General features: G+C 43.8%; 2 protein-coding genes across 19 annotated transcripts in view; one reads left to right on the plus strand and one right to left on the minus strand.

The window, feature by feature from the left end:
• Positions 1-1,920, minus strand: part of Carf (calcium responsive transcription factor) — a 52,852-nt gene extending 50,932 nt beyond the window's left edge. For 12 of the 15 annotated variants that reach the window (XR_013044135.1, XM_042260291.2, XM_042260288.2 and 9 more), the window contains exon 1: positions 1,178-1,311. The gene's annotated coding sequence lies outside the window, so the exon portion shown is untranslated. Of the gene's footprint in view, positions 1-1,177 lie in introns of all 15 variants that reach the window. The other 3 variants (XM_076550320.1, XM_006975024.4, XM_076550322.1) reach the window with 2 other exon arrangements.
• Positions 976-23,170, plus strand: Wdr12 (WD repeat domain 12). Of its 4 annotated transcripts, none has more exons than XM_042260293.2 (14): positions 976-1,399; positions 1,794-2,002; positions 5,001-5,095; positions 7,133-7,227; positions 8,798-8,904; positions 10,403-10,518; positions 11,353-11,507; positions 13,100-13,145; positions 14,873-14,958; positions 17,116-17,256; positions 17,364-17,469; positions 17,583-17,715; positions 20,019-20,091; positions 23,074-23,170. In XM_042260293.2, the coding sequence occupies exons 2-14, from the start codon at positions 1,962-1,964 to the stop codon at positions 23,149-23,151; spliced, it is 1,272 nt and encodes a 423-aa protein (XP_042116227.1). In that variant the 5' UTR covers positions 976-1,399; positions 1,794-1,961; the 3' UTR covers positions 23,152-23,170. The 4 variants fall into 4 exon arrangements, with proteins under 4 accessions (XP_042116227.1, XP_076406444.1, XP_015849417.1 ...); XM_076550329.1 differs by having other exon boundaries at positions 985-1,262; XM_015993931.3 differs by having other exon boundaries at positions 1,389-1,708.
• The last annotated feature ends 665 nt before the right edge of the window (positions 23,171-23,835 follow it).

Raw genomic sequence — 23,835 nt, forward strand, 5'->3', positions numbered from 1 at the left:
GATTTCTCTCTGGAACCTGGGCAGAGATTTTTCTCATTTTTATGCCTCCACCTACGTCAGTCAAGTTTCTAGTTAAAATTTGTACTGCTAGCTCTTACGAGGGCAATAGCTAACATTTACCGAGTGCTTCTTATGTGACATTTAATTCTCACGGTTGATCAAAGTGTGGCACAGAGGTTAAGTAGCACAGGCAGAATCAAATTCAGGCATTCCTGTTACAGGGCATGCAATTCTGTAACGTGGATACATTGAAAATAGACATGCTTTCCCTGTCATTGCTCACTTAACAAATGATTGGTTTCCGCCTCCAACTGTTTAGATAACTTCTAACCTTCTATAGATGATTTAAATATTAGGCAACGTATATTAAAAAAAGAAAAGCTTTCGTTGTTTTCACCTGCACACACACACTGCTAAGCCCACACATTTTGCAACCCAGTTCTGCCTGACTCTCAATTGCTGTCTCAGAGGGGCACCCCCCACCCCCGACCCCACTTTGGAGGTTTTCTTTTTTTTTTTGGGGGGGGGGATGCCTTAGAATGTGACTTCGGGATCTTAAAAGCATCCCCCATCTAGTCTCCACTCAGGAAAATAGAGTCATAATCGGGGCCATCGAGACCGGGACAGGCCTTTTGAGTGACTTCAAGATTCAAACATCAACAACAGTCTGAAGAAAGCAGGGGAGCGGTGCGGAGGGAGCCTTGCTAAACCTCGGACTGGGGCAGGAGGGGAGAGGGGCGAGGCTGCTCCGTGGCGGGGGCGCACGCCTGGGCTCAGCACCCTCCGCAGGACACCGGAGCCTCCCCCTGCTGCAGCCTGCCTGCCTGCCTGCCATCCCCCGGCCGCGGGGCCCCTCCCGGGACCAGGGGTGAAGGACCCGGAGCGGAGGCCGGCGAGAGCGCCGGGAGGGACAGGCGGGCGGCGGCCGGGAGCGGGGGCGGCGGTTGCTCCAGCCCGGCAGGGTCAGGAGGTGACGGGAGGAGGCGGAGGCAGGAGCGAGGAGGGCGCTCGAGCGGGAGCGTCGTCCCCGTCCGTGGGTGCAGACCTCCGGCTGCCCCCCACCTCCCAACCCTGCCGCCGCCGCCGTGCGCCCCACAACGCGAGGAGAGGGGGCCGGGGGGGTGGGGGGGAGTCCGCCGGAGCAGAAGGGAGAAAATTCAACACGAGTCTACTCAACCTCGTCTTGGCGCCGAGGCCCCGCCATGGAGACCAGCACAGTGCGCACGCGCGCCCCGCCGGGAGGCGCGGCCCGGGCCCAGGAGGTTGGGCCCTCCTCGGCCACCGTCGCCCGGTTCCCCTGCCCGATGCGTTCTCCTTCCCCGTGCTTCCGCTCGGCCCCTTGAGCGAAGAACGCGTGGTCTCCGCTGAGCCGGGCTGTTGTTGGAACTGTGCATAAAAAGTAAACGGGCGGGACCGTTTGTCACCCCGAGCTAAGGGGCAGGAAGTGGAATACCTGGCCAGAGAAGGGAGTTTAAGAGCAGATAAGAGAACCTGAGCGCGCTGGGGCTAAAGAGATAAATGAATAAAGCCTACAACTCCCAGAGTTCAGAGCGCCTGAAACGCGCTCCCTTCTGGGGTTTGTAGTCTCTGAGCGCTGAGTCTAAAGTATCCGGGCTAAGGACACCCTTAAAAAATAATAATACTAATAATAAGATTCTAATTAGATCTTTTCCCTGTCTTCCTAGTCGGTCACGGATCTAAATAGAGAGTAAGAAACAGAGACGTAGCCGGGGACTGGCGGCTGCCTTGGGGACATCGCTTCGCTAATCGATGTTTCCTCAATCTCGGGATAGGTAGTCGATGTGTGCGGGCTGGGCGCGTCTGTGGAGAGGGAACCTCGTGGTGTGAGCGGAGGAAGCCGGAGGCCGGCAGCGGGAGCCTGCCAGCCTTCCCCTGCCCCGGCCGGCCGCGCTTGTCAACAGACGCGTCCTCGTGGAGCGGTCTCGCGTGGGCCTCCCGCCATGGCACAGCTCCAGGCGCGTTTCTACACGGAGCACAGGAAGTAAGTGCAGCGCCAGCCAGCCCTTAACCTTCCCCGAGCCCGTCTGGGTTCCGGACCCGCTTCGGTTCGGACCCCTGTGGGCACCGGCAACCCGGGTCTGGGAACAGACAGTCAGCGAGAAACAGCCCAGGCTTTAGGCAATCGGAGCGGAGAGAAGGTTAATAGGGTCCCCGGCTGGAATGAACAGGACTTTAATGCAAATAAGATAACCCGAGTGCCGGATAGAAAGAAAAAACAAAGATAAAAAAGACTTCAGTCGCCCTCCCGTCCCCGTCCCCTCCCGTCTGCCCCGTATCGTCATCCCATTTGCAAGCGGTGGGCACGTCTTAGGTGGCTTCCCGAATCCCCGTTTTTCTGCCCACCTTCGTGAGCTCTTTATCATTTGAATTGCGGGTGGAGGGAACCGGGCTTTGAGTTTGCTTTCTGAGTGATGTACACACTTTTTTTCGTGATTTGAGGGGCGAGCCGTGGCACTTGGGTTTACGGGCTGCCTGTCAATGGTGTCTCATGGTTTCTGAAAGCAGGACTTCGTTTGCTCTTCTCAACCACTGTAGAAGCTGGGTCTCTGAATATGGGGTTCCTAGAGCTGATTTTTTTTTTTTTTTATTAGTATGAGGTCAGTTCAGTTACTGACCTGACTAGATGTATGTGTTTTAGTTAGTGTGATAAAACACTATGACCTTTAAAGCGGTGGTGGCACACGCCTTTAATCCCAGCACTCGGGAGGCAGAGGCAGGTGGATCTCGGTGAGTTCGAGGCCAGCCTGGGCTACAGAGCGAGTTCCAGGAAAGGTGCAAAGCTACACAGAGAAACCCTGTCTTGAAAAACAAAAACAAAAAGACCCAAACTATGACCAAAAGCAGCTTGTGGTAGGAAAAGGTTTATTTGGCTCACAGGTTACAGCCATCATCAGAGGATGCCAAGGCAGGAACTAAGGACAGGAACCTGGAGGCAGGAACTGAAGCAGAAGCCATGGAGGGGTGCTGCACTGTAGCTTCCTCTCCCCATGTCCAGCTAAGCCTGCCTTTTTTGAGACAAGGTTTCTCTGCAGCCCCGGCTGTCCTGGAACTCACTTTGTAGACCAACCCAGGACCACCTGCCCAGGGGTGGCACTTCCCACAGTGGACTGGTTCCTCTTACATCAGTCATTAATCCAGAAAATGCTCCACAGACTTGCCTACGGGCCAGTGTAGTGGAGGTGTTTTCTTAATTCAAGTTCCCTCTTCTCAGATAACCTTAGCTTCTGAGTTGACAAACAAACCCGGACTGTGTGCATGTATCTATTTATATGTGTATAATTATGTTTTATGTATAAATAAGTCGTAGAGATGGCAAATTTACTAGTGATACATATATAGTATATAGTGAGATTCAGGTGCATCATATTAGTAGAATTGTACAAACATTTACATGATCCATTTTAGAAAAAAGTTCATCTCTCTAGATGCCACTCAATCCCTTAAATGCTTCCCATCCAAGTCGACCTCCCTATGTACCATCTATCTCTGTGTAGGTGTCCATCCTGGACATTTTGTATAATGAAATTATACAAACTTTGTCGTCTTTTGTGTCTGGTATCTTTCACTGACTGTTTTTATAGTTTAACCATAAGGCAGACTACCCTAATACTTCATTTATTTTATGGCTAATAGTCCATTATATGGCTCGTTGTCTCTTATTGTGCAGTTAAGACATTTAGGTTGTTCCAGTCTTTTAGCTATTGTGAATAGTGGCTGTGGAAGCATTAATGTACAGTTTCCATGTGAACATGTGTAGCCCTGGCTAGCCGGGAACCCACTGGGTAGGCAAGGCTGGCCTCACACCCACTGATCCACATGCCTGTGCCTTCCAAATGCTGGGATTAAAGGCCCATGCCACCATGTCCAGTAAACATGTGTTTTCATTGCTCTTTGGTGTGTACCTAAAAGTGTAGTTCTTGGGTCAAATGGTAAAGTCCACATTTAACTTCCAGGGCAGCTGGCACACTTTTCCAAAGTAACCCCACCGTTTTACATTCCCACCATTGATGGATGAGGTTCTCCTTTCCCTGGATTGTGAGCATCGCTTTAGTTGCATCCTGATGGGTGTGAAATGACGTTCATTGTGGTCTGGTCCTGTGCCCGTTGGTCATTGCTCTTTCTCTAGAAAACTATTCAAATCCCTTGCCCGTTTAAAAAAAAAAAAAGCCTTTTTATTACTGAGATACAAATGTTCTTTATATATTGTGGATACAAGTTCGCTACCAGATAAATGATTTGTAAATATTTTCTTGTCTCTCTTTGGGTTCTGTTCTGCCTCCAGTCATATATTATTCTAATCTAGTCTGTGGCACAGCTATAAAGGTCTGTCTAAATAGAGTGCTGCTGTTATTCTTGAACTTGGACTGCTACAGTGGTTCCTTGTTGCCTACACAAAGAATTAAAAACGATTTCATCGTATATGGGACCTGAAACACTGTGTGTCTTTAGGCTTATCTCTGAACACTGCCTAGAGGAAAATCAGGACCCGAAATAGGAGCAGGTTCCTTTGGTCTGCCGTTCTTACTTTCCCTCGGTCTCATTTCCAGGCTATCCCTCCCTTATCTGGCCAACATCACTTTTTGTAGCTCTGCATTCTTTTGGGTCCTGCACTTACACCCTTTTCTCTGGCTGAAGTGACTTATTTCTAATAGTCTCATCGTTTATAACACTGTGTCCAAAGGACTTCATTGTGCTTGATTCTTTTAAGAGTAAAGACATTGGATGAGGGGATGTGGGGAAGGCAGGAGGGCGGGAGGAGGGATGAGAGTGGGATCTGTGGTTGGTATGTAAAATGAGTAAGAAAAAAGAAAATAATTCTTCTGTTAAAAAAAAAAGAATAAAGACATTTCACCTCATTTTGTTTATGCCGTGTAGCGAATGTCTGGGATGATGTGCCCAGTGAATAGTTGTTGAGTGAGTAAATGCAGATTTGCCAAAATGTATAGACATAATACTAACATATCACTTCCCTCTTACAGATATGCAGTAGATGATGTTCCTTTCTCAATCCCTGCCGCCTCTGAAGTTGCTGACCTTAGTAACATCATCAATAAATTGCTGGAGACCAAAAATGGTAAGCGTGTATGCTCCAGGGAGATAGGAGAGGGTACGGTGCCACCAGCTACACATAAATACGTTTGTTGTTGGGTTTTTTTGTCTGTTTGTTTTTCTTTGACAGGGTAACTGGCTATGTAGACCAGGCTGGCCTCAAACTCAGACATTCACCTGACTCTGCTCACAACTCTCTGTAACTTCAGGATCCAACACCCTCACACAGACATACATGCTGGTAAACACAGGTGCACACAAAATGAAAATAAATAAGTTATAAGAAAAAAAAATAAGGGCTGGAGAGTTGGCTCAGTGGGTAGGTGTTTTTGTGCACGCATGAAGAAGCCATCGTTCAGACCTCTAGCCCCCACATAAAGGAAGGCTGCGGTGGTGAGCTGCCTGCAATCTCAGCACACTGGAAACAGATGGGGAACTCGAGAGCAGGCTGGCCAGCCAGACTAGCAAAACATCAAGCTGTGGGTTCAGTGAGACCTTGCCTTAATATTTAAGGTGACAAGTGAGCCAGGAAGACATTCAACATCAGCCTTGAACTTGTACACTCATGCACACACGTGTGCTCACACACGCATATGCAAAAAAGAACACACTAGTTAATGCATCCATGTTGATGTGGTGGCAGCCTAAAGTCTTACCATTGAAGGCTCACTGATTAACAGGGCACCGTAGAGGATAGAGGAACGTATTAAAAGATACTCTGTAGGGCCGTGACATAGCTTGGCCAGCTGAAGTGCTTGCTCTCCAATGGTGCAAGCCTGAGTTTAATCCTCACGACCCAAATAAAAGTGGAGAGACCCAACCCCACAAGTTGTCTTCTGACCTCCACATGGGTATGTATGTACCGTGGTACACATGCCCACAAACACTTGCATACATGCACAAGATAATAATAAAAATAAAAAATAAAAAGACACTTTGGAGATGTAATTAACCAAGCCCAGAAATGTAGGAAATATAAGGTAGTTGACCCATTTTCCTCAATGAAGAAATGACTAGAAAAAGGAGGGGGCTTTTAAAGATTGAAGGAACACATTAACCAGTTAGGTGCCGGCTTTAAAATGTTTGCTCTAACACAGGGGCAGCTGTGCATGATGGGACACACCTGCAATTCCAGTGCTTTAGAGACCGAGACGATGAGTCAGAGATTGCCCTTTCTATCTGTCTAGCCTCTGGAGGCTAGCCTGGGTTATGTAGTGAGTTTGAAGCCAGTGTGGGCTTACACAGTAGGACCCAGTTTCAAAATAGAAGTTAAATTAATTAAAAAAAAATATGAATAATGACTAAGTATATGATAGTAGCATGGTTAATATTTTAACATTATGTTTTAATTCCTTAGATTTTAGAGATGTGCAATAAAGCCATTTACACATGAAATGGTATGGTTTCTGAGGTTGCTTTAGAAGGAGCTAGCAAGAGAATGGAGACAGGAATAGAAATGATTCCTCACAAGCTGTTTTGTATTGGAGTAGGGTGTGGTGTTCAGTGTGGTTTATACCTTTGTGTATGTTGTACGTTTTCTGTAGAACAAAGGCTTTTGAAAATGAGGTAATAGGCTTCAGGTGGTATTCGAGCTACTGTCCAGCTGCTTGCCCTCTTTTGTCTACTCAATAAACCACTCTTTCAAAACAAAAGACAAGATTAGTGGGGTGTAGTTAGTGGTAGAACATGTGCTGGGCGCACATACAACCTGGCTCAACCCCTGGCCCCTAAGGTCATTACACTACCGTAAAACCAAGCGTAAGTAAACAAAACCAAGTATGTGGGTTCTTTAGAAATCATGCAGCCGGGTGTCGTGGTGGCGCACGCCTCTGATCACAGCACTCAGGGAGGCAGAGTCAGGTGGACCTCTGTGAGTTCAAGGCCAGCCTGGTCTGCATAGTGAGGTCCAGGACAAAGACCCTGTCTCAAAAAACCAAAAACCATTCATTCAGTATGAGAAGTTACGGAGCAGCTGGGGCAGCAATGGGTACTTGAGACGTGATTGCTGCAGGGTTCTCAATCATATGGCGCCGATATTAATAAGATCCTTCCTGTTTTACAGAGCTCCACAAACATGTCGAGTTCGATTTCCTTATCAAGGGCCAGTTTCTTCGAATGCCCTTGGTCAAACACATGGAATTGGAAAACATTTCATCGGTAAGTCCAAGTACTGCTTACGTTTGATTTAATACATTAGTAGAGTAACTGCTTATAGAATCAGCCTAAATTGATTTCAACACCCAAGGTTTTTTGCCCTTTTCTTTCCTTTTTTTGTTTTTTTCCAAGACAGGGCTTCTCTGTGCAGTCCTGGCTGTCCTGGAACTCACTCTGTAGACCAAGCTGGCCTCAAACTCAGAGATCCACCTGCCTCTGCCTCCCAAGTGCTGAAATTAAAGGTGTGCACCACCACTGCCTGACATTTTGACTTTCTTTGAGAGTCTTAGAAAGCATTCTAAAATTACATTCACTTATTTATTTATTATTATATAGTATGTGTGGGTGCATGCACAGCCTGCTTGTGAAGGCCGGAGGACAGTCAGCGGGAGACTGGGAGGTCTAGGCTAACCATGGTTATATAGTGAGACCCTGCCTGGGGAAAAAAAGGACTGTTTGGAGTCAGCAAGATGGCTGACGGAGTAAAGGTGCCAGTCACGAAGCCTGATGACCTGAATTCATCCCCAGGACCCCTATAGTAGAAGGAAAGAACCAACTCCCACAAGTTGTTCTTTGACCTCCACGTACACTGTGGAATACATGGATGTACACACACAATAAGTAAATTGTTTAGAATGTAATTTGTAATTTCCCCTCCATTTCGTGATTTTAAAATACGATGATGAAATATATGTAAGAGCAGGTTTATGATGTTAGCCATTCTCAAGTGTGCAGTTCAGTAATATGAAGTACACTACTGTGCAACTCACCACTCCCCATTTCCAGAGCTCTGTCATCCTGAACAGATGCTCTCCCCTCAAAGAAAAATATGCTTGTATGATCTTTCTGTTTATCTTTCTTTTCTTTTTTTTTTTTTTACATAAGAACTTTCTTGTAGGGGTTAGAGAGACAGTTCAGTGGTTGAGAATGCTTGCTGCTCTTCCTGAGGACCTGAGTTCAGTTCCCAGTACCCACATTGGGCAACTGCCAACTGCCTATGATTCCAGCTCCAGAGGGATTCCATGCCTCTAGCCTCCACACATATACACATAATTTAAAATAAAACTGAATAACTTTTTAAAAGTATCTTTTTATTTCCACTTTTAATATAAGTTCATATTCTTAGCTTAATGTGAGGCCAAAAGAAAAATCTTGACTTTTTAAATGGTTCCCAAATTTTCTTCCTTCAAAGTAATATTTAAAAGCTGTCAGAGGCTGCCGGGCGTTGGTGGCGCACGCCTTTAATCCCAGCACTTGGGAGGCAGAGCCAGGCGGATCTCTGTGAGTTCGAGGCCAGCCTGGGCTACCAAGTGAGCTCCAGGAAAGGCGCAAAGCTACACAGAGAAACCCTGTCTCGAAAAACCAAAAAAAAAAAAAAATAATAATAATAATGAAAAAAAAAGCTGTCAGAGGCAGGTGGATCTCTGTGAGTTTGAGGCAACCTGGTCTACAGAACAAGTTCCAGAACGGGCTCGAAGGCTACACAGAGAAACCCTGTCTTGAAAAACAAAAAACAAACAAACAAAAAACCCACAAACTGTCCCCTGGTTTATTTTCTGTTCTCTGTGACTAGGAAGAGGTTGTGGAACTAGAATACGTGGAGAAATACACCGCGCCCCAGCCAGAGCAGTGCATGTTCCACGATGACTGGATCAGCTCGATTGAAGGGGCAGAAGAGTGGTATGCATGCACGGCGTGTGCTTTTGTCTTCTTACGTGCCTCCACAGTGGGACTGTCTCTCTCTGAAGCGTTTTGCTTTGTTAAGGCTACTTCGTGCAGTGATTACTGGTGACCATACCAAATAGGCTTTTGCAGTCAGTATATTCAAGAAGAAAACAAATGTTTATTATTAGGTTTTCTTTGTTTCAAAATGTTGTGATATTTGTATTCTATGTAAGTCAGCAGTCATTGATATTTAAGACCAGAGATACACACTGCTTCATAGAGGAGAAAAATTAACATTTATGGCCACAGATCTCCCCACCCGCTACCATGAAGATGCAGACATGCTATTGTAGGACTAACATGTCTTACTACAGTGGTTCTCATTCTTCCTAATGCTGCGACCCTTTAGTACAGTTTCTCATGTTGTGAGAAAATTATTTCATTGCTACTTCAAACTAATTTTGTTACTGTTTTGAATCATAATGTAAATATCTGATCTGCAGGATGTCTGACATGTGACCCCCAAAGGGGTCTCGACCCTTGGGTTGAGAACCACTGTCTTAAAGCACATGCCCACTACTGATCATACTGAACTGTCTGTACTTATAGAAAAAACATCTTAGGAGTTGATCGGGGGTAGCTTACTTCTGTCGTTCCTTTTTGGGGGCCATTTTATTTTTATTGTGTGTTTTGTTGGGGGGGGGGTGTGCGCCATTGCACGTGTGTATAAAAAGTGTGGCAGTCAGAAGACGACTCTGTGAAGATGGTTCTCGCTTCCCACCTTCACATGGTTCCGGGGACTGAACTCAAGTCCCTGGGCTTGGCAGCAGATGCTTTGCAGCTTAGCCATCTTGTCATCCTGAAGAGAACTTGGAATTATTATATAAAGTTAGATTTTGTTTTTTTTAAGACAGTGTGTTTCTGTGTAGTCCTGGCGGTCCTGGAACTTCCTATGTAGGCCTCAGACTCAGAGATCCTTCTGCTTCTTTCTCCCAGATGTTGGGGTTAAAGGTGTGCCACCATGCCTGGCTTCGTTTCTCTTATTCTTCATGGTTTTCCTTTTTGCTTTGGTATTGTGGTGTGTGTGTCTGTCTGTCTGTCTGTCTGTGTCTCTGTCAGTGTCAGTATTTGTGTGTCTGTGTGGTGCTGGACATCAGATCCAGAGACTTCTGCTTGCTGGGCAGGTGCTGACCACTGAGCTACATCTCATCTCTGTTTTTCTCTTGAATAGTTTTCAGTGGTTACTTAAGAAATGTTAGCTTTACAAGCAGTGTGCATTGCTTTGGTGAAATTTATAGCATTTGCAACAATAAAAGTGAAATCTCATATTGTTTTAGTGGTTCAGAAAATTAGTGTAACATCTGAGCTGTTGTTATGCTTTGAAATCTTGTTCTTCATATTAAAGAAGAGTTTCTTCCCCAAGTTTACTTTGCTATTGCCATAGAAACAACTAATTTTCAGGCCTTCAAAAGTCATCTTTTTGTATTTCATAGCATTTTTTTTCCCATTGTAGGATCCTGTCTGGTTCTTATGATAAGACATCTCGGATCTGGTCCTTGGAAGGAAAGTCAATAATGACAATTGCAGGACATACAGACGTTGTGAAAGATGTGGCCTGGGTGAAAAAAGGTAAGATTCTACTTAAGAAGAGTTTGAAACTGAACTAACTTTAGTCTACAAAAGAATGATTGGGTGAAAAATGCTTCATGGCTCAGTTGCTAGGTTTCAGAAATATAGTGCTAAAAGGGGGAAGGTATATATATATGTTTTTTGAGACAGGGTTTCTCTGTGTAGCCCAGGCTGTCCTGGAACTCACTCTGTAAACCAGACTGGCCTCAAACTCACAGACATCCACCTGCCTCTGCCTCCCGAGGGCTGGGATTAAAGGTGTGTGCACCACCAACTGGCAAGAATTAGTATTTTTCAAATCCATAGGTGGCATGCATCACCACCGCCTGGCAAGAATTAATACTTTTAAAATCCATAGATTGCTGTTTGTGTCCCCACTCCCACCCACCCACCACCCACCCCCCGTCCTGGAGACTGAACCCAGGCAAGCACACTGCCACAGAGCCATATACCTAGCTCCAAGTTCATAAATTTAAGGAGGAAGTCTTTACTAAAATTATCTGTACACCTTCAATTTAGTAAGTACATTGAACACATTTTTCCTGTTTTTAAAGAGTCTTCTCTTTTTGGTGACAGCATGGGGTGGGGATGGGGTGGTCACAGTGTAGCCTAGGATAGCCCAAACCTGTCCCTCTTCTGCCTCAGCCTCTTGACGGCTGGGATTACAGGTGCACACTACTAGGCTTGTTTTAAGAATTTTTCCTTTTTACCATGATAGCTCTCTTTTAAAAGTAGTCCATCTTAATAATTATTAAAACACTTACAAAAATACTGACTGATAGAAAAGAAGGTGCAGTTTTGTCCTATGTGTTTCTCGTTTTCTCTTTTCTTCAGACAATTTGTCCTGCTTACTCCTGAGCGCCTCAATGGACCAGACTGTCCTCCTGTGGGAATGGAACGTGGAGAAGAACAAAGTCAAAGCTCTGCACTGCTGCAGAGGTCATGCGGGGAGTGTGGACTCCATAGCAGTGGACAGCTCAGGAACCAAAGTGAGTGGTCCCTGCTACAGCAGTGTGGCCACTGGTGTGTCGGGTCAGAATTTCAGCAGCTGAGTAAACACACTATATAGATGTGTTCCTGATGGTTGTAACTCCCATAACAACCAGTGGTTAAAAATTATTAAAAATTGGATTAAGCTGGGCAGTGGTGGCGCACGCCTTTAGTTCCAGCATTTGGGAGGCAGAGGCAGGCCGATCTCTTGAGTTCGAGGCCAGCCTGGTCTATGGGGTGAGTTCTAGGATAGCCAGGGCTACACAGAGAAACCCTGAAACACCACCTCCCCCCAAAAAATAGAAAGAGAGAGAACAAGTAAAGATAACCTTAAATGATAGTAGTTGGCAGTGTTTTCAATTCATCAGGTTCTCTTAAAGTGCTGTCATCATTAAATGTCTAAATGACCCCCAAGCCTTAGCACACGAAGGCTAATTAATATTAACAGCGTGTTTCACCATCAGTGCTGACATACAGCCTGTACCTGCACTGGAACTCAATCCTCAGTCCCTTACTTTGGTTTTTGATGCAGGTTCTCACTGTAGCCCAGGTTGCCCTGGAATTCTCCCTGTGCAGTCCAGTCCGGCCTTATGTCCCTGTTGATCGGCCTGCTTCCGCCTCCTGAGTACTGGGATTACATGCACGAGCTGCCGCCATGCCCAGCCTGGCCTGTTCTTTGTTACAACAAAATGGATACAAACCAGAAAGTGATAACTTCCTTCATTGACCTATGAAGGGCTGCACACCCTCTTAGCATGTGAAAGTTCCCTTTGCTGCTTTGGAGAACTCAGGATTTAACAGTGTTCTCCAGCTTGGAGTAACACAGAACGTTGAATGTACTCAGAGATAAAGGTTTATGATTTATCTTGAGTCACAGAAAGGTGATATGTTGTTGAGTACACATTTAGATGAATTAACCTTTCGTGTCTTTTGGCTGGGGATTTAGACTACATTTTGCTTATACACGAGCAGAAACTCATCTTCAGTTTGTTAAAGCTCAAGAGAAAATTTGATTGTGGTAGCCAAGGAAAGAATGAACAAGCCAGAACAAGAAGGTGATGATATATTTGGGCCTCAGGAACTCTCTGGAATGGAGGCTAAATGTAGCTGACATGCCCCAACCTTCTCTGTTCCCAAGTCACTTTGGTTCATTTTGAACCCTATACTGGTTTTCTCTACATGTAATACTTCCTAGTTTTGTCCTGTACTGTTTGTCCCTGGGTGAGTGTGTGTGTGTGTGGGGGGGAATCTATTTTGCTTCCCCCAGGAAAAGTCTAACTTCACTTCTCAGGTTTATGTAAAGGTTCTAGAAGCAGAGCAGACCTATTAGTGTAGTCTAGCTTACTTGCCCACTTTGATCTAAGCAGCTGTGCAGGACACAGGTGCATATAGGAACAGCAGCTGGTTGCCGTGGAGATAAGGCTACAGCTTCCAGAAGACTGGGAAGCCACATATGTGATTATCTAGTAGTAAAGATTACAGAGCCTGCGCACAGAGAAGTGAAGCAAGCAGAGAAACTTTGAAAGTAAGAGTGGCCGGGGTAGATGGTGTCAGTCATTACATGTGCTTTCTCCTTCGTTTGTGTGTCCAGTTCTGCAGCGGCTCCTGGGATAAGATGCTGAAGATCTGGTCTACAGGTATCAATATCTTTTTGTATTTTGACTTATTAATCATGTTTCTAGAATTTTAGTGAGAGACTTTTATTTTTCATACTTGCTATAAAAATAGACTAATGTGTTTTAGTATGTACAAAGAGAAGTGTAGCTGGGCGGTGGTGGCGCACGCCTTTAATCCCAGCGCTCGGGAGACAGAGGCAGGTGAATCTCTGTGAGTCCAAGGCCAGCCTGGGCTACAGAGGGAGATCCAGGACAGGCTCCAAAGCTACACAGAGAAACCCTGTCTCAACACCCTCCCCCCCAAAAAAAGTGTAGTATGAAGACAAATTAGTACATTTTTGTTTTTAGTTTTTTTGGTTCTTTTTTTAACCCTACCACCTCTGTATTTGACAGTCACTGATTTGTTACATGTATAACAAATTGTCTTGGATCTCAGAATGCATTTAATTAAAAACCCTAGAAATTGTTTTTTAATAATTTTGACTCATTTTAAGTCACTTTAAAATGAGTTTTGAGTGGTTGGAGAGGTGGCTCAGTGATTAAGTGTACTTGCTGCTCTTGCAGAGGACCCAGGTTAGTTCAAGCACTCAAGCTCACAGCCGTCCTCAGCTCCAGTCTCAGGGGATCTGACACCTTCTCCTGGCTCCTGGGCACCAGGCACACATGGTACACACACATAAATGCAGGCAAAGCATGCATACATGTGAAAATGTCTTTAAAAAAATTTTTTTTGAAGCAGGGTCTTTTTATATATCCCTCACTATCCTGGAACCTGGCACTGGCTGTATAGACCATCGTGGCTTCAAACTTGTGATCCTCCTGCCTCTGCATCCCAAATGCTGGGATTATAATCATGCTCCACCATACCTAGCTTACTTTGAAAATACAGATTAAAACACACAGTCGAAGGAGAGGACAGATTCTCTAAAGAAGTTAGGGGTGCTTATAGAAACAAAAGATAGGAGGGGACCCACACAAATTCTTAAATTTTGAAACCTAACAGCTGGAATTATTTCTGCATATGTAAAAAGGTCAGAAGACCCTATTACTTCTGATGGAATTGCTGTTCACAGTTCAGACCCCAGTTACAGCTGACAAAATAGTTAATGTGCTCAGAACCAGTTTAAGCAGCTTTAAATATTATGTGTAATACAGCATAAAATGTACGTATTAATAAATGTTATAAGAATGCTTGGGCTGGAGAGATGGTTCAGCGGTTAAGAGCACTGGCTGCTCTTCCAGAGGTCCTGAGTTGAGTTCCTAGTAACCACATGGTGGCTAACAACTGTCTGTAAACCAATTCTAATAAATCGCAGTGGTGGCGCACACCTTTAGTCCCAGCACTCGGGAGGCAGAGCCAGGCGGATCTCTGTGAGTTCGAGGCCAGCCTGGTCTACACAGTGAGATCCAGGTCAGGTGCCAATACTACACAGAGAAACCCTGTCTCGAAAACCAAAACAACAACAACAAAAAGTCCTTGTCTGTGTCTGATTGCCAATCCAGGAAATGTTCTTCCTTTTGCTACTACTTAAGGGTTGAGTCTCAGGTACTTTACACTGAATTACAATACCCTAGTGGTCAGATATGATTTTTATATACAATTTTGTGTTAACCAAAATAACAAGGGATATACATTCCCTAATAACTGAAAAAAGAAAGAAAACTGTATACCCAGAATATCGGACATTCTTGCAGTTTGCCATTAATAGTTACTAAAATTTTCAATATTAAGTTTCTCTATGATGTAGTCCCTACAGATGAAGAAGATGAAATAGAAGAATCCACAAATCGGCCAAGAAAGAAGCAAAAAACAGAGCAATTGGGACTAACAAGGGTAAGTTTGTTTTTGTTTTAATTAAAATATAATCACATCAGGGCTGGAGAGATGGCTTAGAGGTTAAGAGCACTGGCTGCTCTTCCAGAGGTCCTGAGTTCAATTCCCAGCACCCACATGGTGGCTCACAACCATCTGTAATGAGGTCTGGTGCCCTCTTCTGGCGTGCAGGCATACATGCAGGCGGAACACTGTGCACATAATAAATCTATCTATATCTATCTATCTAATCACGTCATTTTCTCCCTTCTCCAACTCCTTTCATGTGTACATCCCCCTAATTCTGGCCTCTCTTTGTTATTGTTAGGTATATATGTATACATGCATAAGTATTATGACTATAACCTGATGAATCCCTTTACTGTTTCTTGTGTATATGTGACTCCCGAGCTGCCACTTGGTGTTGGATAGCCAGTTTGGGAGCTCACCTCTGGAAGAGAACTCTCAGCATTCCTTAGCTGCCTGTAGGTCTTTGTCTGGGGGTGAGGCCCCATGGGATTTCCACCTTCCACACTAACATGGCTAGTGATAGTGTCCTTGTTCAGGTCTTATTTAGGCAGCCGTATTGTTGAGGCCGTCTTCGATGAAGCTTCCCTGTCTCTTTTAAGAGAGACAGTCTCACAGCATATTTCCTGGTCCTCGGGCTCTTGACCGTCTTTTATCCCTGAATCTTAGGTGCAGGAGTTGTGGGTGTATCCACTGGGGCTGGGCACCCCATCAGTGATTGTCTTCATTTGACTGGTTGTCGTTTTCTGTGATTGTCTCTGTCTGTTAAAGGGTAAATAGTTGTGAGAATTGACTCTATTTGGCTTTGGTGTGTTTGATGAAAGGATGATAATTCAGCAGTCTTTTTTTAATTAATTATTTTTATTTTATGTGCATTGGTGTTTTCTGTGTGTGTCTGTATAAAGGTGTCAGGTCCCCGGGAACTGGAGTTACAGACAGTTGTGAGCCACCATGTAGGTGCTGGGAATTGAACCTGGGTCCTCTGAAGGTCAGTGCTCTTAGCTGCTGCTGAGCCAGCTCTCCAGGAACCCCCTCCCCCCTTTTTTTGTTTATGTTCTCTTCTGTCTTGTTGCTTCAACCATGATTACGCTTTCTTTTTGTAGTACTGTTGCTACATTTTTCTGAGACTTCGGATAATATATCATCTGAATCAATCTTACTGAGTGGTAGGACTGTCATGGTACATTTTAATCATTAACTCTTGTTTGACGGTAATTATCTGACTGTTTAATGCTATTTCTTTCATATACTGAAGATAAAATTCACTTTAGAGCTGCTAGTTATATCCTGAAACACTAGAAGTCATTAATATGGAGTTTAATTCTGTCATTTAGCAGTTAGGTCTCATTAAACAAAGTTTGTTTAGTTTGAGAGAGAATCTTGCTGGATAGCTGAGATGGATTTGGAACTCACTGACTTGGGCTGGTCTCAAATTTTCAGGAGTTCTTCAGCTTCCTGATTGCTGGGATTCAAGTATGCATCACTATTCCTGGCTTTTTCTTTTTCTTTTTTTTTTTCCACCTTAAATCTAACTGACAAACAGTGATTGGATATATTTGGCATAAGTAGATACACTTATACATAATGGTTATCATGTTCAAATTAATGTAAGCCCGAGTTAGCACTTGGGTATTGAATTGTAAAACCCCTGGTTCATATTTTTAGCTTGTTTAGATGGTGAAACCAGTGGTTGTAAGACTTTAAACTTTTCATTTATGTGGTGTGTGTGTGTGTGTGTGTGTGTGTGTGTGTGAGGTCAGAAGACAGCTTACAGGAATTGGTTCTCCTTGAACCATCTGGGTCCCTGGATTAAACTTGTCATCAGCTTTGACAGCTGACATGTTGTCCCCTGAGCCCCTTCACATATAAAATAAAGACAGAAACATCTGTGTTGGAGGATTACTATAAAGACAAAATAATCCATTGGGCAAAAAGTCTGGCATAGCTACTTTGGACATTAACATCTAGTCTTTTATTTTGGCAGAGTATCATTATGTGTCCCTGGCTGGCCTGGAACCCGGAGACCTGTCTGTCTCTGCCTCCCGCATGCCGGCATAAAGGTGTGCGCTACCACCCCGACCCTAAAATCTACTCATTTCAGATACTCTGTGGTAAGAATGTTTTTCCGTTTTTGTGACCTTTCATTTCTAGACTCCCTTGGTGACCCTGTCTGGCCACACAGAAGCAATTTCCTCAGTACTTTGGTCAGATGCTGAAGAAATCTGCAGTGCATCTTGGGATCACACAATTAGAGTGTGGGATGTTGAGTCTGGTGGTCTTAAGTCAACTCTGGTAAGACTTTGGTGGTCCCACGATCAACGTTCGTTTTTTCAGTAATACATTTCTAAAGGTGGTTACTTTTAGCCTTCTGGTTAAATGTTCTTTCCTTTTATTTTCAGACAGGAAATAAAGTGTTTAATTGTATTTCCTATTCTCCCCTTTGTAAACGTTTGGCATCTGGAAGCACAGATAGGCATATTAGACTGTGGGATCCCCGGACTAAAGGTATGTTGTCACCAGTGGGGAATGTTAAAAAAGACAAGTTTCTGCAGATAGTCTTTGGGTGTGTTCTGCTTGTCTTTCCTAAAACCCATTGCATTTTCTTTCTCTTCGTTCAGACGGGTCTTTGGTGTCGCTGTCCCTCACCTCACACACAGGCTGGGTAACATCAGTGAAGTGGTCTCCCACCCACGAACAGCAGCTCATTTCAGGCTCTTTAGACAACATTGTCAAGCTGTGGGATACAAGAAGGTAAATGTTGGGACTGGAAGCATGGCAGAGCAAGTTCAGAGCACTTGCGGTCTTCCAGAAGACCCAGGTGTGGTTGGTACTACCTGATACGACAAATACTAATACTCAAAAAATCCCGGAGTGGGCTGCAGGCACAGCTCAGTGAGTAAAGTGTTCGCTTAGCACCTGTGAGGACCCCGGAACCCAAATCAACCAAGTGAACAGTGCTGGGTGTGCTGTGCTGGTAATGTTAGCACTGGGGAGACACAACATGGGAATCCCCAGGGACTGCTAGCTAGCAGAGCCTACTTGGTGAGTCTCAGGCTAGAGAGAGCGGTCTCACAAGAAAACAGGTGGACAGCTCCTGCGGAATAATACCTAGGGTTGTCCTCTACATACATGTTATTTTTTTTGCATGTGCGTGCAAATGTACCTACAAAGCCCAGGAACAAAGGGATTTTATTCGTGCTTGTTGCTTATTTTTAGCCCTCTTTTAAAAATAAAGCCACACAGCTTATAAAATCCATCTTTCTGACCTTTTTATAAAGCAGGAGAAAAGGTTTTAACTATCCAGGACTTCAGTAAAAATAGAAAGATGTAAAAAAAAAAAAAAACAACTCTTCAAAGATAATTAGATGCCAAAGAAATCTTTTTTATTCATAGGCTAATACTGTGATACTAGTGTATACAGAATGTCCAGGTTAAAACACACCCATTAACTTAGAGTTAGAAGAGGTGACTTTAACTATGTACCCATTCGTGTATGTTTTTAACCTTAAATCTGCCCTCAAACATCTTAGGATATCTTAGAGGGCTTAGATGTCTTCATTGACATTTTCTATGATAATTAACATAGTTTCTGGTAGTAGCAGTAAGTATGAACAAAGCAGAACAGTAAAGCTGCACTTTGGCAAGACTTTCTCTTTGTCAAAATTTCAGTAGCCAGTCGCACATTTTGAAGGTATGTGCATGTATGCATGGTAGAGAGAGGCACAGATAAAATGGGGAGAATCGTGTACTGGTAAATGGGCAACCAAGCCGGTATTGAAGTAAATGGGGAGAGTGGCAGAGCGTGAGGCAGGTAATCAATATACCAAGCAGGACTCGGCACAGCTCTGAGGGTTTGAAAAAGGAACCAGGAATAGAAGCCGAAAGACCATTGTCATCCAAGAGGCAGGCCATGGGAGCACAGAGTGTGGTGGTAGCGTCAGGGATAAGTGATTTTGTTCTAGGTATATTTGAATTTATGTCTTTGGCGAGGTTAATTTCTTATGGATTAAATGTGGAGATGAGAATCAAAGAAAATTGCCCACATTTTCTGCTCAAGTGATTGGGTGTATGGTAATGCTGTGTACTGTGATAAGAGAAAATGGGAAAGTGTGGAGCTGGAGGAAGAAGACCTAGGTTCAGCTCCCAGCACCCACATGGTGGCCTAGAACCATCCAGTTCCAGGAGGGATCCAGATCTGGAACTCTAGCCTCTGCATGAATATGGTGCACAGACACACACAGGCAAAACACCCATACACAAAATCAAAATAATAATTGAATAATTAAATAATTGTGTAGCTAGAGTTTTCCTGCCTTGCCCACAGTTAGGACAAATCTTTGTCACCTGCCAGTCCCACAGCCGCTCAGACCCAACCAAGTAAACACAGAGACTTATATTGCTTACAAACTGTATGGCCGTGGCAGGCTTCTTGCTAACTGTTCTTTTATCTTAAATTAACCATTTCCATAAATCTATACCTTGCCACGTGGCTGGTGGCTTACCGGCGTCTTCACATGCTGCTGGTCATGCGGCGGCTGCAGTGTCTCTCTGCCTCAGCCTTCTGCTTCCCACAATTCTCCTCTCTCCTTGTCCCACCTACTTCCTGCCTGGCCACTGGCCAACCAGTGTTTTATTTATTGACCAATCAGAGCAATTTGACATACAGACCGTCCCACAGCATAATTGGTTTTATTTTTTAGGAAAAGAGCCTTGTGAGGGAAATTTGAGTTTTGATTTGATTGTGTCTGTTGCCTATCAACTTTCACGTATTTAGATACACAGACATATCAAGCTCAAGGGAAAAGTTTGGGTTAGAAATACATATTTAGGAGTTATTATACAGATGGCTGGACAGAGTATATAAAGCCATGATTTGGGATATATTAAAGTATAAAAGTGTGAAAATGGACCTAGTTCTGAATAAGTTTTTGCATCTTGAGTATTTGTTATAATCTGTAGTAAAATCCAGTAAAAGTCTTTAGAAAAGTATTAGTAATTATCCATATGTGTGTTAAAACCCTGAATGCATGTAACGTGTGTATTTTCATCTTTAGCTGTAAGGCTCCTCTGTATGATCTAGCTGCTCATGAAGATAAAGTTCTAAGTGTGGACTGGACAGACACAGGGGTAAGAATTTACAAGTTACTTGATGAAGAAAAAAGTTGGATAGACCTGATGTTTAAAGTTAGCAGGATTTTTTGGTTTGGTTTGTTTTTTCTCTGGCTGTTTCTCTGGCTGTCTGGAACTTACTATAGACCCTGCTGGCTTCAGATTCAGAGATCTGCCTGGCTCTGCCTCCTGAGTGCTGGGATTAAAGGCCTGTGCCACCACTGCCCAGCTTAAACTTAGCAGTTTTAAGTTTCTGATTTTCATAATTGTTTTTACATCCCATACCAAAAAACTAAAAACAGATTTGCCCTTTAATTATTTAAAGAGTAATAAAAATTGAAAATTTTGTTTTGTTTTTCTTGAGACAAGGTTTCTCTATGAAACAGTCCTGGCTGTCTATAACTCACTTTGTGGACCAGGCTGGCCTCAAACTCACAGAGATCCATCTGCCTCTGCCTCCCGAGTGCTAGGCTTAAAGGCGTGTGCCACTAGCCCCCGACAAAAGTTGAACTTTGGAAACAGGTCATTTCCCCCTGAATATCATTTTCGTTCTTTTGGTGTCCTAGGGACAGAGTCCCCAGGTTCTTACCATGCTAGGCAAGTGGTCTGCTGCTTGGCTATATACCCAGCCCTGTTCGGTCTGTTTTTCTTTTCCAAAATTTTCTGGTTTTGATATAGGGGCTCCTGTATAGGAGCCAGGCTGTCTTTTAGTTTATTGCATAGCCAAAGAGAATCTTGAACCCCCTGTCTCCACCTCTCAAATGCTGAAGTTACAGACATGTACCAGTACACTAGCCCTCTTTTTCTTATTTTGAGATAGGCTGTCAGAGTTGCCCGGGCTAGCTTGGAACTTACTCTAGCACAGGCAGACCTTAAACTTGCCATCTGCCACCTCAGCCTTCTTAGTAGCTGGTGTTACAGGTCTGTGTTGGCCCAGGTACCTCATGAATATCTTAATAAGACATTATTTACAAATCCCATATGGTCCATAAATTGACTACTTCATACTGATGTTATCGCAGTATTTCTAGTTTGAAATACCTGTAAAACTTCTAAAAGAAGTTTTTTTTGTTAGTATTTTGTTTTTGTGATCTTGATATGGTTTTGTGGTCTTGATATGTAGCCCTGGCTGGCCTCAAGCTAATAGCAGCCTCCCTTACCTCGGCCTCCTGAGTGCTGGAATTGCAGGCGTATTTTACATAATTAAGTTAGATAATTCATTTTAAGTAGTAAATATGGATTATAAAATATACTTAAGGAATTATAATAATTTTATGTGAATATATAAGCTCTTGTCCAATAATTCTTTCAGGTTGTGGGTCCTAGAGCTACTTATATAATTTGCAGTGTACATTTGCCTGCAGACAATACACTGTCTTTTAAAACCTTGACTAGTTCTGGTGCGGTGGCTCACACTGGTCATCGAGTTCTAGGGAGGCTAAAGGAGGAGGATGGCTGCACATTTGAGGCCAGCTTAGGCTAGAGCATAAAAACCTGTCTTCCAAAAGCAAACGAAGCTTTTGTGGTTTTCGAAGGATAAGACTATTATAGTTTATTTTATACCTTGGCAAAGACTTCATTGGAATTACAATAGCATACTATGTCTTAACCAAAACGATTGATTGCTTTTAATATTTTGTACATTGTATAGTGATGCAGACTGCGCATCCCATACCTGAAACGCTTTGGACCAGAAGCATTTCAGATTTTGGAATATTTGCACATTTATGAGATATCTTGGAATGGGACCCAAATCTAAATGTGAACTTCCTTTTTGTTTCGTGTCTGTGTTATGCATGTTGCCAAATTTTAAAATACTTTGAATGGACCTGTCTTCTGACTGTGACCTGTCATATCAGGTCAGGTATAAGGTTATACTTGTGGCATCATGCCAATGTAACAGGCTTGTTTTTTTGTTTTGTTTTGTTTTGTTTTTTTTTTTTTTTTTTTTTTTTTTTTTTTTTTTTTTTTTGAGACAGGGTTTCTCTGTGTAGCTTTGTGCCTTTCCTAGAACTCACTCTAGACCAGGCTGGCCCCGAACTCACAGAGATCCACCTAGCTTTGCCTCCCAAGTGCTGGGACTAAAGGCGTGCACCACCACCGCCTGGCTGTAACAGGCTTTCTTTTGGACCAACCAGCTCCCAAATCATGACACAGAGACTTCTTATTAGTTATGAATGCTCAGCCTTAGTTTATGCTTGTCCCAGTAGCTCTTTTAACTTAATTTAACCTGTTTCTCTTCATCTATGTTTTGCCTCAGGGCTTTTTACCTTTCATTCTATGTGTCCTACTCCATGTCTGCCTAGCTGGCTGGCCCTGGGCCTCTCCCTCATTCTCCTTTCTTCTCACTTCTCTCCTACTTATCCTCTCTGCCCACCAGCCCCGTATGTCGCTCTACTGCTTAGCTACTGATCATTCGGCTTTTTATTTAGCCAATCAGGTGCCTTAGGCAGGCAAAGCAACACATCTTTATATCATTAAAATTGGCCCAGAGCTGTATGTGTCCTCAGCATGTGCTCTACCTATGAGCTACATCTCCAACCTCCATTGTACATTTTGGATTGGGGATGCTTAAGCTAGGAGTAGAGATGTTTGTTCTAATTGGTACCCTTAACGACTGTGTTCCAAGCTGGGTGGTTTTACATCTGTCAGATCATTTATATATGTGACGTCAAAGTAGAAGCAGAACTGCTGGGGAAGAAGCAAAGGAAGGGTATGGGTGGGAATATGGTCAGAGTACAGGGTGTGCGTACTTGTGTGAACAGTGTCTCGCCAGGAGGCAGTGGTGGCGCACGCCTTTAGTCCCAGCACTCCAGAGGCAGAGCCAGGCAGATCTCTATGAGTTCAAGGCCAGCCTGGGCTACAGAGTGAGTTCCAGGAAAGGCAGAGCTTTTACACATAGAAACCCTGTCTGGAAAAACCAAGACAAAATCAAAGTTGTGTTTAATCATGTCTCGTTACTGTATATTTGTATTTACTTTTCTCTCTCTCTTTACACAGCTACTTCTGAGTGGAGGAGCCGACAATAAATTGTATTCCTACAGATATTCACCTACCACTTCCCATGTAGGGGCTTGAAAATGAATGATTGATCAAAGACTGTCTTGTTGGGTTCTGTTTTGTTTTTTGGTTAGTGTCTCACTGTTGTGTCATAAACTATGTGAAGGATACTGGAGAGGGCTTGCCCAAAATGGGCAGAGCCCTGACCAACCCTCTCCAGCACCTGGAGAAGGTGAGTGTGGCAGTGCCATCTGTAATCCCAGGACCTGGGAGGTTAGCAAGAGGATCAGAAGTCATGGTCATTCCCTGCTGCATAGTGAATGCAAAGGCAGCCACGGTTACAGGACACTGTCTCAAAAGAAAGTCAGTGGCTAACCCTCCAGTTCCACTGTCAATACAGAGACAGGAAGTAGCCTTTTAAATTGTGTACAATGGTTCGTCGTCTCTCATGTTTATAAAATACAATAACTATGTGACCTGAATTTCCTACCCTGTGCAGATCCCAAAAACTTAATTGACTTTTAAAGATACGGGTTTGAAATTAAAATTTGCCTTTAAAGCGTTATAAAAAGATATATTACAAATACAGTAACTATTTGTCTCTCTTTTTTTTTTTCTCAGCTTTTTAGTTAACTATTTGAAGAACAGACTAATAATACACCGGGTGGTGGTGGTGCAGGCCTTTAATCCCAGCACTGGGGAGGCAGAGGCAGGTGGATCTCTGTGAGTTCGAGGCCAGCCTGCTCTACAGAGCGAGTTCCA

This window comes from Peromyscus maniculatus, chromosome 13, assembly GCF_049852395.1.
Source record: "Peromyscus maniculatus bairdii isolate BWxNUB_F1_BW_parent chromosome 13, HU_Pman_BW_mat_3.1, whole genome shotgun sequence".
Taxonomy (NCBI): domain Eukaryota; kingdom Metazoa; phylum Chordata; class Mammalia; order Rodentia; family Cricetidae; genus Peromyscus; species Peromyscus maniculatus.

What these genes read in the sequence shown, in the direction of transcription:
- Wdr12 (XM_076550329.1), top strand. Translation starts at nt 1,203, where the DNA reads ATGGAGACCAGCACAGTGCGCACGCGCGCCCCGCCGGGAGGCGCGGCC. An exon ending in ATTGAAGGGGCAGAAGAGTG is followed by an intron (nt 8,905 to 10,402) that starts GTATGCATGCAC and finishes TTCCCATTGTAG; the next exon opens with GATCCTGTCTGGTTCTTATG. An exon ending in GTGGTCTTAAGTCAACTCTG is followed by an intron (nt 17,257 to 17,363) that starts GTAAGACTTTGG and finishes TTTTATTTTCAG; the next exon opens with ACAGGAAATAAAGTGTTTAA.